Below are 15442 nucleotides of genomic sequence, written 5' to 3' on the forward strand. Positions count from 1 at the left end.
CCATACATTCTTAGATATGAAGAAGTCAAGCATTTTTATAGAAGGGCATTTCAGCGTGTCTTTTGGTGAAAAAAGGATAAACCTCTCTCATGCCATTTAACTCTAAGAATGAAGATAAATTTTTCTTATGTTATGTGTGTTAATTTTTTTCCTATGTGACACCATAGGACACAGTCCAATTTTTATTTGTCAACTACCCATATAGGCTACTATATTTCAACATTTCAGCAATTATCATAAACAATTGTCCTTTTAAGGTTAATTTAATGTACTATATATACATATTGAAAATATTATAAACTATACATTTACAGTTTAATAGTATCTCAGTTGTAATAAAATGACACTGTTTTATAGGAGTCATACCTTGAAGATTTTTTCCCTAATATTTAGGCTACTACAGTACTGGGAGAACACAATATCACCTTATTAAAGGCTGCTATTTGATGTTAAACAAAGTTGTGCAATTACTAATGAACTCACTCTCAGTGAAACCTGAGAGCATTAGGCCTTGATTATTTCCTGTCGCTGTACCTGTGTTTAACACAGAGGCCATGGAGTCTTCTTCTATTTCATGCAGATGATTTTAGATTAGATAAACTACTGTATTTAATATATGCGCACTGAATGAACAGCAGGTGTCTTTATCTGTTCATTCTGACCTGATGAATTTAGGGAGAGTTGTTATGTGAGAATGGAAACACATAATCCTTTTGAGATCAGTGTGATTAATGAAAGGTCAGATTTTAGTTTAATGGTTGGTTTCACTGTGCTATATAAATCTATCCAGATGCCGTGTGACTGAATACATAGAGCCGCTATTAACAGCCTGCTGAGCAATGGGGCCACCTGTCAAGTAAGTCTGATCAATTTTTAGTGCAGTAACATTGTTCACAGTTTTATTTTTCTTTTGCTTGTCACTGTTTCAATAGGGCCTCACAGCAATTGCTCTTCTCCCTTGCCTACAGGATTTTAGTTGTCCGAAACAACCTCCTCCTCCTCCTCTTGTTCTCTGTAGTCGTCCTGCTAGCTGTTGCTCAATGCTCTTTTCTTCCACACTGTGAGCCAGTTAATGAGACTGTAGCTGTGGAAAAGGAGGGCTGTCCAAAATGTCTGGTTTTTCAGACCACCATCTGCAGCGGTCACTGCCTGACGAAGGTGCTTATTTTTTTTACCTGTTCATTTGCATGGAAACATTTTTCAGCAACATTAATTTGAATTCATGTTATTATACAAACATCATGATTTCCAGTGGTGACAGTGTACATTTCTTACATTTCTAGGAGCCTGTATACAAGAGCCCATTTTCCACTGTCTACCAACATGTGTGCACTTACCGGGACGTTCGCTACGAGACTGTCCGCTTGCCAGACTGTCCTCCAGGGGTGGACCCCCATATCACCTACCCAGTGGCTCTCAGCTGCGACTGCAGCCTGTGCACCATGGACACGTCCGACTGTACAATTGAAAGCCTGCAGCCTGACTTTTGCATGTCTAAGAGAGAGGATTTCCTTGTTTACTAGCCCCTTTTAGACACAAGACTGCTATATTGTGTTTAGTGCATCAAACTAACTGACAAACACTCTCACTCTCAAATTGTATAGGTGTTATGTAGATGTGTGTCAATAAAAAGTACATCGTTCTTAAATTCATTTTCTAAGCTGAAGTCAAAAGCATTTTATTCTAGGTAGTGGTAATGAGCAGATGGTGTGGAAATTCAGCTAAAGCTAAATGGCTGTAGGTAATCATTAGAAAATCATGGAGCAGAAAGAAAAAAATGACAAGAGTTTACAAATGCCAAATGAAAATCAATTGAACAGTGCATACTCAGAGAAGCTTGTTAATTAAATTGTGAAACTATGATTATGGTTTTCCATCACTATGATGAATTAAAATAACACTGCACCACTTTTTGAAATATGAAATAGAATGAATAAAATATAATACAGGTGAAAGCTATTGTTCTCCTTTGAAGGTCGATCATGAAAGAACATGTATTCTGACTTAATAAAATATTCCGCAAGCAACTTAACACTGTATGACTTGCAACAATATCATTATAGTAATATAATGTCAATTAATCGTAATTATATTTATAGTAATTATATCTTGCAGTGATTTTTCAAAGCTCAAAGAATGTGACAAAAGAAGAGCATGTGGACTTCTGCAATTAGGTTTTCTAGACAGGAGATGGCAGGCAAGATCAATGCTGAGAAAATAAGTCAAAAAATTTGCCAAATCACACTGATTAAGATGTTAAGTAGACAGTTAATTGGTGTCCTCTGAGGAAATATTATAAAATTATATAATTATGTTAATTTCATAATGGTGGCATGACAGTACATTAAAGCTATGTTAGGTTTTTTCATGAGCACTCTGCAAACAAGCCTGCACTGGCCATTTATGAGCTATAGCTTAATGGCCCCCAGCAGGCAGCCAGCACAGGAATTTGCTCATTCACAAAACGCTGGCCCCTTGGTGCTGGCCCTGCATGGACAGTCCTCAATTAGCCCACACTATTAATTTACAACAGGTTAATGATCCATTTGAGAGCAGAAGAAGAAGATGCAAAGAAGAAGAAGAAGAAAGGAAGAGGGAAGAACATGAAGAAGGGAGGAAGAAGAAAAAGGAAGACAAAGAAGAAAGGGAGAAGAAAAACACTGTAACTGTAAGAAAAAAATCTAGATAAAAGAAAAAAGGTACTAGTAGTTATTATTATGTGTTATTCATTATCTGTTAACCCAAAAGCACAAATGCAGGTAAAATAAAAAACAAAAATCCTTATAATTAAAAGTTATATTAAAAGACTAATATTAAAAGACTGTAGCACTAACTAACTACTAAAACACTGCCGTAACTATAACTGTTCAGAATGTGTAGTTTCATTAGTTATTAGCTAATAAAAAATTATAATTTTAATGGTTCAAAAAGGTGTAAGTGTTCAATAATTAAAAATAGATTAAATAGATTTAAATATTATATTAGGCATTTATATGATTTTACAAAACCATTTTAAATGAGCATATATAAAATATCTTTTCCTGCAACTTCCCCCGAAAATTACTTGGCAACACTGAAGAAAACTGCCCACAAATGAACAGGCTCACGTCTGGCCGTCATTTGATCAATATGCGCAAGTCCCATAGTGTGGGCTGCTCACAGAGAACCTACGATGAGCCCACAGTGATGGGCCTTGCCTGGGAAACCTGCATTGGGCCTGTTTAGGTTTGGTGTGGGCTTGCCCTAACCCACTGTGCCTGCAAAAAGCCAGTATCAGCCTTGCAAGAACATGTTTTCAGGGCAGTGACACACAACGGCTGCAGTTTCTAAACATTCTCAGCTTTCTTGTGGGGAATGACAGATTTGGATCTCTTTTGTGTAAATAGCACTCCTTAACACGTGGGGGGGGGAGAGTGTTTGGTTTTGGTTTGTTGCTAAGCCTGCATGATATAAAATTCAAAAACACACAAATACAAGTAAAATAAAATAAGTGAAAAAGCTAGTATTAAATTCAACTGAACAACTGGTATTGCTAAACTTGACTCCGTGTTACCAGACATTGTGATATAAGTGTCTTTTGAAGTTTTATCTCTAAGTTTTGGAAGAGAGCCTATTTGACTTGTAGCCGGAATGTTTTTGAAAATGATTTTCTATATTAACAGGAATCACTCTGCGCTGCTGTTATGTAGCTAGCAGGCATGTCAGACTTTCATAGGTAGCTGGGGTTTACATATATAAAAATGAAAAGAAGTGAAGCTGACCTTTATAGCAGAGCTTATAATGCACTGTACTACCTGTTATTTATGGCCCATTATTTCTTTACAAATGTGCTTTTAATGAATCATTTTGGGAATATGGGAAATTAGTTTAATATTTTAACAAATGCTTTCTGTATAATTCACTAATCATTACTCAGGGGCAGAACCTTTATTATTCAGTTTCTCTCCGTCTCAGAAAGAAATTCTTCCTGCAGATTGCAGAACTGCATTTCCTATTCCCCACACATGCTTGCACAAAACAATATCCCATGAGCCAATACCATCTTTGAATTTCTCTGAAGTATTAACTTTGACTTCAGTATCCACATACAAGCATGCTGCTTTCAAGTGGGAGTCATAAATAATTTCTAAACTTAATTTAAAAGAGTTCAGCGTCTTCATGTCAATTTATCCCTGTATTATTTACAGTATTAAAATGAGACATTAGAATGTCTGCGCTAAGAAAAACAAGCAAAGTGTATAGCATTAGATGGCATATCTTAAATGGCCACCAGATCTGATGTCTAATGATGATAAATAGTTTGTTAATCATTTACTTAAGCTTTCAAAATTATCCTATGTGCCACTGACAACTCCTAAAATTGGTATGGCATGCAAATGAAATGAACTTATAATAAAACATAGATGTGCTTAAAATAAATCTAGAACAAAACATATTTAATGATGCTTACTGATGCCTTAACATTAATATTTGAGACAATGCTTTATAAAAGATGAACTGACTTATGCTTAGCTAATGATTCATAGCATTCAGTTATTATAAAGTGTAACCCAACTTTTATACACTTGCTTGTATTTTCTGCTGAGAAAGTGTCTGTTTTGAGGGTTCTCTTGCACATGGGGAATCCTTTATGGATGGCTTCAAATGGGAGGCTATTTCTAGGACTCCAAGTAAAGACAGTGAACGAATCCTTCCGCAGATATAGCGTGGGTGAAAGCGAGCTAATCTGAGGTGAGTAGGTGTCTGAGCTGGAAGAGGGATGTTCAGGAACTAACGCTTCAAGCTTGTGTGAATATTTTATATTTCACACAGATAGCTTTTCAGTGGGGAATATCCAGACAGCAGAATGTGCCATAGTGCAGCCTATATATGAAATTAATAAACAATATAACAGATATTATGGCTGCTACAGTCAACATTATGTAAACAATGCTTAGCCTTTTCAAAGGCAAATCCATTCTTTCTGTATCTGAACAATGATTTATTTGGATCTTGTTGGAAGCAAAAAATTTTCAAATAACATGTACGTTATACCAAACAAACAGCGTAGACAAATGTGGACACACATGCTTTCCTAAATATTTGTAATCATAAAAATCTTCAAATGTTTGTTTCATTTGTACCACATGCAGCTTGCTCTATGAAACTGCTTATGCTTTCCATTACAAAAGTCACAAAACAGCCCTTGTAAACACCTAGTAAATTAACTATTCTACCAAAATTGATATTCCCATATAATTTGCTTTCAACTTGGTGTACTAAAATCAAGAAAGAAACAGCATGAAGGATATAGCAATGCTTCTTTTTTATGCTTTTCAACGCTTGGTTAGATGGTTAGGCAATTAATTAATATTTGTGAATTAGACAAAATATTTACTCAACAAATATTACCTTTGAAAGTGTTTGAACACAAAAACCTGTTCTTTTAGCATCCTAGCAGTGAATAGTGTGCAGTGGCAGCATGTCATTAAACCTTCTTAAAGTATTAAAAATAATATTGCCTTAATGTGTCATTTTCATCTTTGTGCCATAGCTAAATTGTACATATTCTCTAAAGTGTATTTTTTCTTACATTTTAATTTGCTTTGCAGCAAGTGTTGTCTCAATTCTTATTAGTGAGGCTCTAAAAAAACAGGTAGGTAATGAGAGATTCCACTTTAAATTTTAAAGGTGACAGGAAATGGGCCCAGGAGAGTGAAATGCGAGAATCTCAGGGTGTAAAAAGCAGTGGAACTGACATTAGCCTTCTCCAATTAAACATGAGGATACAAAATTATGCATGAACCTGATAAACGATCACATTCTAACATGCATTTTGCCACCCTTTTGATGGAATCTTTGCAATAAAATGTCCCAAAGAAGTTCTTTGTCTTTTGTGGTGAAGCTGGAAGGAGACAGGCAGTCTGTTTTAACATTGCATAAAATATTCATGAGGTTGTATGAAGTGGGAACAAAGCTGTGCTGTTGCCTGCAGGTTTAGTTCTCAGATCTGCTGGGCTTCTCCATCATTGTCTCCATGCAGTAGTTCCTGTACTTTCTTCTTTCACTAATAGGCAACATGAAGAAATGCATAGGGATGTGTGTTCTCCACCTGCATCTGTTACAGTGCTCTTTGGCCATTAGGAGCAACAGAAAACAGCAAGCAAGACTGATTTAAAAATGGTGTTAATGTAGGGGTTTTGGTTGCAATAAATGAGGCAGTGAAACAGATCCACACATCATCATAGTGCAATTAAACGTGCTTTAAAATAATTCCCTACACAGGACAGTTTATTTACACATTAGGACACATTTTATTTACACATTATTATTTACACATGAATCATATAAGAAAGTAAAACCTACCCAGAAAGCAAAATACACTCGGGCCAGGTCTGATTAGTAATATATCATTTTTTGCTGTGAATCTAGACATGCACTTAAAATGCATGTCTAGATTCAGTCGAATAATACAATTTAGGCTACCCTTTTCAAATGAATGTCGTTGAACAGAATTTACAGAGCAAACCAGAATAATGTTTGCCAGAATAACCTAACCTCATCAGCAAGGCTGAAATATAAGAGTGGTTCTGTCAGTACGATGCCTATTGAAGTTGCATAAACACTGTGCGTTTGCTTTCAGAATTATCACTGATAGTTGGTAGAAAGACAAAAATTTGTTGCATAGACGTTTTTACCTAAAAATGTATATACAGGTGTGGTAAAGGTATGAATAATTACATTTTAGACACATTGTCAGTAGCCAGCGAAAATAAATCCCAGTAGAACTGTGCATCTCACACAGCAACACACAGTGAAATTTTATTATGAATGTGTTTTTAAAACGAACAACAAATCAATGATTCAGTGAACCATTTTGCTTTGTTTGTATTATCTATTATTCTTTTAACTATTATCTTTCATAATAACTTCATTTTAAATTGATGTGCATGTTAATTAATCTTGTTGTTTTGAGATTAATTGTATTAATTAATCTGCACATTATGTTAAAAATCACTTAACACTTAACACTATTTAAAATTTAATCTCATTTTAAGGGAGGGTTGCATTATAATGGGCTCTAACTTTATAGCATTTGGTGTCATTGCCATGATTTTTGTCTACTTTCGTAATTCTGACAGTCATTGTTACTTACTGTATTGTGCCAAGAGTCTTCACTGTACCTATTACATTATGTTGCATTAAACCTACATGGTTATTCTATACCATGTTGGCATTATACTAGATTTATAATAAGCTGTAGTAATCATTTTAGCTAATTAGTTTGGCTTGTCATACATCTGTAGATATTATAATGAAAGTAATGCAAAAGTAGTGTATTACAATAATGGATTACTATTTGGAAGTAACTTGTCTCTGTTACTGAGAAAGAGGTATTAGAGGTGATGAAAAGGTATTGGCTAATGACTGGTGAGCTTGATTGAGCTGTGTTAGGCAATAAGCAAGTCTGTCCCAGACATTTTCTGGTTGGATTCTATTCATCACAGAGGATTTGAAACTACGCATTGGGGCCTTTCACACTGAGTCTGTTTGTCTATTTGTATTCCAATCTCATCATCTTGGGCCTTCCATGGCTAGAAAGACACAAGCCATGTATTTCCTGGTCAGAAAGACAGATTATCCAGTGGTCTCAATCATGCCAGCATCTCGATCAAACCCCCCTGAAACCCAAAATTGATTCCCGAAATACATCCAAAATTCCCCCAGAATATCACAAACTCATGAAGGTTTCAAGCAAAACCAAGGCCTCACGATTATCTCCACTTTGAGCATGTGATTGTTCCTTCAATGTCCTACCTGGTGGGCTCCGCCCATGCATCGATTAACAAGGTTTAAATGAGATCACTGTGAAATTTCCTTACCCTTTACCCCTAGTCTTACAGCACTGGAACATCTTAGAATGGCCAAGTACTTCACCACACACAATCTATGCAGTACTTACAATCTCCTTTGCATCCAAAAGGAAGATGAATGAAAACTGCCCACACCACTTGAAACAGCAGAGACTTTGTGTAATTATGGGTTCAGATTCTTTGGTCGTTTGGAGGATACAGTTTCTGATCGGGATCCACAATTCACCTCCTGAGTCTGATCTGTCTTCTACCAGAAGCTTAATATTAAAGTCAGCCTCACTTCAAGCTACCACTCTCAGTCCAGACAAGTGGAATGCCTAAATTAGAAGCTCACCCATTTCCTTTGCTCTTACTGTCACCAAAATCAGTCAGATTGGCATTGTTATATGTGGGCTAGATGTGATGCTCACGGCCATCTTCAATGGACAGTTCAATGAAAAAGAAAAAAAGCTGATCACCAATGGTATCCATCAACCGGATCAGTGGGTATGGTTGTCACTCATGATCTTTGGCTTCAGCTTCCCTGCAAAAAGCTCAGTCCAGGTACGTGGGTCCCTGTAAAATTATCAGACAAACAACTCCTTTTTCATTTTGATTGGTCTTACCCTCAAATTATCATATCTCACCCAAATTTCATGTGTTTTTGCTTAAAGGAACCCTTCCCATCATCATAGACTGTGAGTAGGTGTAACATATCCAGAGATTCTGGGCTCTCTGTGCCGGGACAGAGTACTACATCGCTTCAGGAGTGTCTCAAAGGGAGGGGCTTTGTCACAAATCAAGCCACTGTGGCTTCCTCTGATCACCACCAGAGGGAATCTTCACCACAGTACTGACCAGTTTATTCAGGATTGATTTTCCCATAATCCCATGCCTGTCACTGAATACCTGTACAGGTGATGTTCATTAAGCCTGACTATTTAAGCAGTGTTCTCTCCCAACACAATCCAAAGTCTTGTTTTGCTGTGCTGACATTACTGGGCTTATTTCCCCTATTCAGTTTATCTCTGTTGCCCACCTAGATTGATTATTGGACTCTGACCGTTTGCTGCCTTGTTTACTTGTCTCGATACCTGTCTGCCTACTGCCCCAACCTATTGCCTGGTTATCCTTTACGATACTGATTTGTGTGCGTTGCGTCTAAGCTGTTTTCTGAACCTTGCCTGTTTAATAAAGCTGCACATGGATCTTAATGCCACTGACTCCTCATTACAGCGAGATCACAAGAAAAAAGAAAATAAATAAATAATGCATGTACTTATAGGGCTTCCATATTTTTTGCACATGTTTGGGAAAATCATGTCCAGGGGTGGGATTTGCTGGGATTGTGCTTCGCTAAAAAACAAGGAAACAAAGATTTGAAATGGCCTAAATTTTGAGTCCCTTGGTTTGATTTTGGCTATCATGATAAGTAGGGTAGAGAAGAGCCCTAAGTAAAAGCGCCCACTCAATTCTACACATGCCTAACCAAAAAAGCCTTTCTATAGGGTTTATAGCTAAATGCTTTGGTACAGTAATTTGCTGATGTGACTACTTACACTACTTACTACTGTAACTACTACTATTTATTTATATTTATATTATTATTATTATTTAGCATGTTGGTAGCCTAAAATATATTTTACTGATATGAATGTTTCTAAGCAAATCTAGTCTTTTTTTCTGATGAACAATAAGAGTAATTTTTGTGTGTGAGTATGAATTTATAATCTATTATAATCATTTATAATCACAGATGTGGTAATACTTCAGCTGCAGGCTATTGCCACTTCAAATCGATACTAATGAATGGTATTGCCAGAGTTCCTAACAGTCCAGAGACTCAAATGCAAAATATTTGAAGATCCAAACGAGTGAAACAAAAAACTCATTATCTGACCGCATAGTCATGATAATGTAAATCTTAGAGAGAGAGAGAGAGAGAGAGAGAGAGAGAGAGAGAGAGAGAGAGAGAGAGAGAGAGAGCGCACTTCATCTCAGACACTTTCATCAGAGAGCATCACCTGGCTTAGATGCCGTCGTCTGGATCGGTTCAGCTCACAGACGCGTCCGCGTTCACTTATCGCACAACATTTTTCTTCTTCAAAAGGAACAAAACTCGCGTACTGTACCTACTACAACTGTAGTGCAACAAAGGGCATTTTTGCAGTGCCGGGTATTTTCCAAATGAACACAAAGCGACAGACAGCTGTAGCTGCCAGACGCCGAAGTGTTGCGTATTTAGGACAATAGTGGACTACCACCGACTTCTCTGGTTTCTGCTTTTGGGTTCTTTCAGTCAAAATTCGATTGAAGATTCAACATGAAGATGTCTCCCCCAGACCGAAGGAAATACGTGCGTGATCTGGCGCTGGAGATTGCCATAAGAGTGCTGCTCTTCGGAGTTTTCGTGTAAGTAGGCTACCTGCATTCGCCAGACATGCATTCATATGCGTGCACGTTATAATGCAATGTCATATGCAAGATATGCAATATATTGTGAAAAACATGACGCGGTAGTGGAAGCTTGGCATAAATAACCCAAGACCCCCATCCAATTAAACCGGCGTAATTGTAAATAAATTATAATATTAAAAATGCTTGTAAATGCAGTAAAATTATTATTTTGATATTGAGGTGTAGGACTTTTCGATTGATCGGGTGTTTCAAAGTTTTGATAGTTTATCAAATGTATCTTGGATAACCAAGACGTTGAAAAGGGTAAAAAAGGTAAACGCTTTGCAGATTGTATGTACTTTAATGGATTTTTAAAGCATTCTTAATGCATTACGATACTTTACGATGCACCTTTGTAAAATGATTGTAAATAATTATACATAATAATAATAATAATTATTATTATTATTATTAGGCATATTAATGTAGTTTAAAAAAATTAATGGGAAGGGTTTTAACACAGATCGCAATTATTTATAAACATGTAACCGTCTAAAGGATTATAATTTATTTTATAAGATTATGAAATCAATGTAATGCCTACATACAGGCTGCAAGTAAGTGTTACCAAGGAGATTTCTTCAAATGCACATTACAAAGGCATGCATCAACATAACCTGCAGAAAGCATAAGATGAGAAATTCTGTATACAGCAAGAGACAGCCTTGTGTTTTTGTGCAAACAGGTTGTTGGGGTTCTTAATTCAAGGATTTCTGATGGGAAACACATAAGCAACATTTAGGATTATTTAAATGAGGCTACATACTATAGCAAGAGCTGATATCCTATTATGATGACCTACTGTTATGAAGTGTTGGCAATAATGAAATGAGATGCTTTGGGTGAGGTTTTTAAGAAATAATGCATGAAACATATTTTCATTAATCTTTTGGTAAATGGCCTTGGCTTCTGTCATGCTAAATCATTTTCAGTCTCTAGAATGGTAATGCCGGCTCAGAACAAATATAATTAGCTGTGGCTTCAGTTTATTCCATGGTTTGATTTTAATAACGGCAGATAAATGTTCAGATAAACCCAAGCAATGCATACATGTCTCCTGGAATTTCTTGTGATGTTGCGATTTAAAGAATTGGACGTGCATGGATGTGTCTCTGCTTTAGTCACAGTGGGAATAAACGTGATGTCTTAGACTAGAGGAAATCTGGCCTTCATTCATCTTTATTTGTTCAGTTAGGACTGGGAATTTAATTCTGTCTTGGATAAAGAAATTTACACAGAAATATTACATATTACCTAGAAATATCAGCAAAAAGGCAATAGTTTCAGGGTTAAATGAAGAGCAGCCTGGCTGACTGATGTTGATGATGATTGACAGTGTTTACTAAAGCAAACATCGCTATTACAACTCATGACTCATTTTGCAATGTTTGTGTTATGGGCTTGAATGATACCTTGAAGATTTAAAAAAAGGAACCAAAGTCATTTCCAGAAACCAGAAAACCAGTTAGCAACCACCTAGCAACTACCAAGAACACACTAGCAACAGGACCTACTCAAACCCCCCTAGCAACTGCAAAGCGATACCCTCACAACCACTCACGATGCTTGTGACACTCTTATTTTCTTTGAATTATTACTGTAGTGTATTGATATTCAGGTTTCATTGTGGCATTTATCATGCGTAACCAGCATAGTAAATGGTAAGACATTTGTACAATTTTCTCTTTTCTGCTTTTCTGGCACTTGAGTATTTTGTACCTGCCAGGTGTCGCCTGCTGCAACAGGAATCCAATGAAACTCATTGTCTTTACATTGCTAGTTCATGAAAAACTAGCCTCCAAGCAAAACATCTGCTGCCTGTCAGCAATTCTATGACCTGGCCCAGATTTGATGTGCCCTGAGATATCAGCCATCAAGAGACGGCATGCATTCTGAATGTTGATTGTGAGATGTGATGTTCATAATAAAAACTTTTTTTGTTTGTTTATTTTATCATTTATTTATTACTTATCATTTTGGGGAATACAAATCATGATATTAATAAAAAGGCATCTGCTTATTATTATTTTTATTATTATTATTATTCACTTAATGATGTAATTGATTTGTCAAAACATTTGACAAAATAGATAATCTTATTATTGGTATTATTATAATTTCTGCAAGTATGAATCAGTATATTTAGTTTGGTTGAGTGATGCTAAATAATATTTTTTGAAAACAGTTAATTTGGATGTTAGCTTACTATTTCTTCAGTATACCATAATTATGAACACGAGTACTGTAATTTGACTTGAATAGAGAGCATATCTGACAATCCTGAAATTGATCATGATCCTATTTATTACTGATTCTGCTACAATGGACATAATATTGCGTATTTAGACATGTATAAAATTATACCCCATAAGCTAAGGCTGATATTGAAAACCATTATTCCACTGGTTGTTCTGGCTAAAAGGGCAGTGGGAAACAAGCCAGAATCTGTTCCAGCAGCCTTGCAAAAGAAGCACTGAAATAAAGCAATCTGGAACATGCATATGAAAGTAGACCTGAAGGTTTGCTCACCAGAGCTTAACCTGTTTGTAAATGTGTCTACACTATGTTTTCTGCCTTTCTAAGCCAGAAACTCACACTTGATTAATGCAGAACTTAGTTGTAATGTCACTCCCCTTACAGACCTAAATCTGTTGAAAGGGTGCATTTATTCTTTTCGGATGAGGAGGAGATTGCAGCCAGGGGTGTTGTGACTAGACAGTGTAGCACACCCCATTAGAAACTCGTTTATATACTAAACATACCATTAGAACAGTGTCTTCAATGTTTTAGTCGCACAATGTTGCACAACAACCACCAGAATACCTCTAAAGGCAGGTAGAAATAAACAGAGTAGTGTAGACTTTGTAGACTGTATAAACTTCACACAGCTTTCATTGAGAATACTTATTTCTCTAAACAAGTATGAGGTGTTTCAGATTTTTAGCTTTCAAACATATGAATAGATTTAGATAGATTATTGTTTTTTCACTGAATCCCTGAATCCAGAATTCTCAAGCCACTTTATGACCCAAACCACAGGAATTAATTTTTATAACGGTTGAGAAGCATTTAGTTAAGAATCAGAATCAGAATGAGCTTTATTGCCATGCATGCTTACACATACAAGGGATTTGCGCTACAGTGCAACAGAATGACAACAAGACAAAACAAGAAACAGATAATAAAAAGCATAATATACAAAATAGAAAATGTACAGTCATCAGTAAATGTACAGTCATCTCCCTGATTAGTGGCAAATCTCCACCACCTGTTCCCAAATGGTGTGCCAGCCAACATACGCTGGCTGTGTTCCTTGGAAGACCAATGAAAAGTCCTGACCTTTCTTGTGCTGTTACTACAGGTCTTCTCTTTTTGCCCTCTAAAGGGCATCTGGCAGTTGTCCTAGCAGCCTTATCTGATGGACATTTGTTGGATGTTAGTCCACCAATCCAGTACAAAAGCAGCAAACCTTTCTCTACTATGACAGTCAGAAAAGGGCCTTGGAACATCATAGAATATATTGTTTACAGATCATGTCCTAGTAAATGATCATTTCAAATAATACAGAATAAAATATGTAGAATTCGCTTATTTAAAAAAGCAAAAACAAAAAAACATCAGGAAGGAGACGCCTTGCCCACTATGTAGCTAAACAAGATCTGTTTTCCAAGACCATTTACCTACTGTGCCCACGCTATACACTTACCCTTTGCTGAACTTTGTATTACATTTTTATTTGCTCAAATAGAGTTGTGAATTGAAAAAAAATCTATTCCATTTTTAAGAAGTGACATTTGATTCCATTAACAGAATTTAATAAAGGGTCTGCAGGAATATTCCAGTGTACACATCATCCATTTAGGAGAGCATATTCTGGAAACTGCTTCTCTCAGTGTAATCAATCTGACATTGTTCCGCCACTTTCTGTTTTTTTTACATAATCAATGTGATTCCACAGGGTGTCCAATTGTTTGTTTGCATTGCAACATTGACAATTTTCAGAATTGGAGAGACACCTTTGCTTCATCCATTTTTTTCTAACAGCGTTCACACTGTTTTTTAAGTCAGTTTTTGTTTTTTTAATTGATGACATTTTAAATACCTAAATAATCCACTCTGCCTACCCAGGCACACTGGTTTTGGTATAAAAAAAAAGTAAATTAATGTTTATATACATTCTGTTGATTAATGGATTTAATGAGTCATGTAACTGCTGTCATCTTGCTTGCCAGTCAATCAATCAATCAATCATATTTATTTATATAGCGCTTTTAACAACTCAGGTTGCATCAAAGCACTGTACAGTATAATGACAGGGATGTATAATGACGAGAGTGACCAATTTCTTATTAAATGCAGAGACGGTCTCTGTAGTCAATTCAACGATAGTCACTAGAAGTTAAGTGTCCCCAACCAAGCAAGCCAGAGGCGACAGTACCATTTACTAAAATTTGAGTTATTATTATTTGAGTAATAGTAATGTATTGTAAGAGTGTTGGATCCATGTCCATGTTGGATCCATGTCCACCCTGCTGAGTCCAAGTCTTTAACCAAAAGAGTTTAAGACATTTGTTAATTTCTTGTCATCTTAATTTTTTATTGTTATTTTTTATTTTTCTTGTTACATATAATGTGGATTTAATTGTACAAATATAGTTTGAGGCCACAGAGCCTCAGAGTTCGAATTTATCAGAGTACAAAGTTTAAGACCAAGTACCTCAACTGTATTTGGAACTAAGCTAAATCTTACACTTTAAAACCTAATTACTTATCAACGACTATTATAATCACTTTTGTCATATTTCAGTTTATAGTACATGTATCAGTCAAAACTCTTGTTCAATGCTGTTCAAGCCGTTCGAGGTCTGTTTCTCAATTACAAGCTCCCAGTTCTTTTTTAAAGGATCCTCAAATTTATTTCTATTGTATGAAATCTAACTTGACATTTGTTAAAGTGCAAGTGAGACATAAACAGGATTTGTTTTCTCTCAGGCTTTCCCAAAATTAAATCTCAACAAGAGATTTAATTCATTCATGCTCCAAGACAAATGTGAAAGGTAGCATTAACATTGTCACTAGGGGTATGCACAGGAAACAATAATAGATGGCTCTGTCAGGACAGCATTTGTTAATTAATTCAACAATTATTAAAC

The 15442-nt window shown here is 36.0% G+C and overlaps 2 protein-coding genes across 3 annotated transcripts in view; both read left to right on the forward strand.

Moving 5' to 3' along the window:
* The first annotated feature begins 839 nt into the window (after positions 1 to 839).
* lhb (luteinizing hormone subunit beta) lies at positions 840 to 1523 on the forward strand. The gene is made up of 3 exons (XM_043234548.1): positions 840 to 856; positions 969 to 1158; positions 1284 to 1523. Exons 1-3 carry the CDS (start codon positions 840 to 842, stop codon positions 1521 to 1523), a joined length of 447 nt encoding a protein of 148 aa, XP_043090483.1.
* An 8332-nt stretch (positions 1524 to 9855) lies between these two features.
* Positions 9856 to 15442, forward strand: part of plpp4 (phospholipid phosphatase 4) — a 148955-nt gene continuing 143368 nt past the window's right edge. For both annotated transcript variants that reach the window (XM_043234590.1, XM_043234591.1), the window contains exon 1: positions 9856 to 10244. In XM_043234590.1, the coding sequence (XP_043090525.1) occupies positions 10156 to 10244 (89 nt within the window). In that variant the 5' untranslated portion in view covers positions 9856 to 10155. The remainder of the gene's footprint in view (positions 10245 to 15442) is intronic.

The sequence above is a fragment of the Puntigrus tetrazona genome, unplaced genomic scaffold, assembly GCF_018831695.1.
Source record: "Puntigrus tetrazona isolate hp1 unplaced genomic scaffold, ASM1883169v1 S000001170, whole genome shotgun sequence".
NCBI lineage: Eukaryota > Metazoa > Chordata > Actinopteri > Cypriniformes > Cyprinidae > Puntigrus > Puntigrus tetrazona.

Bases quoted from the DNA above. Each gene is read 5' to 3' on its own strand.
- lhb (XM_043234548.1), top strand. The intron at 1,159-1,283 runs GTGCTTATTTTT...TTACATTTCTAG, and splicing joins GCGGTCACTGCCTGACGAAG to GAGCCTGTATACAAGAGCCC.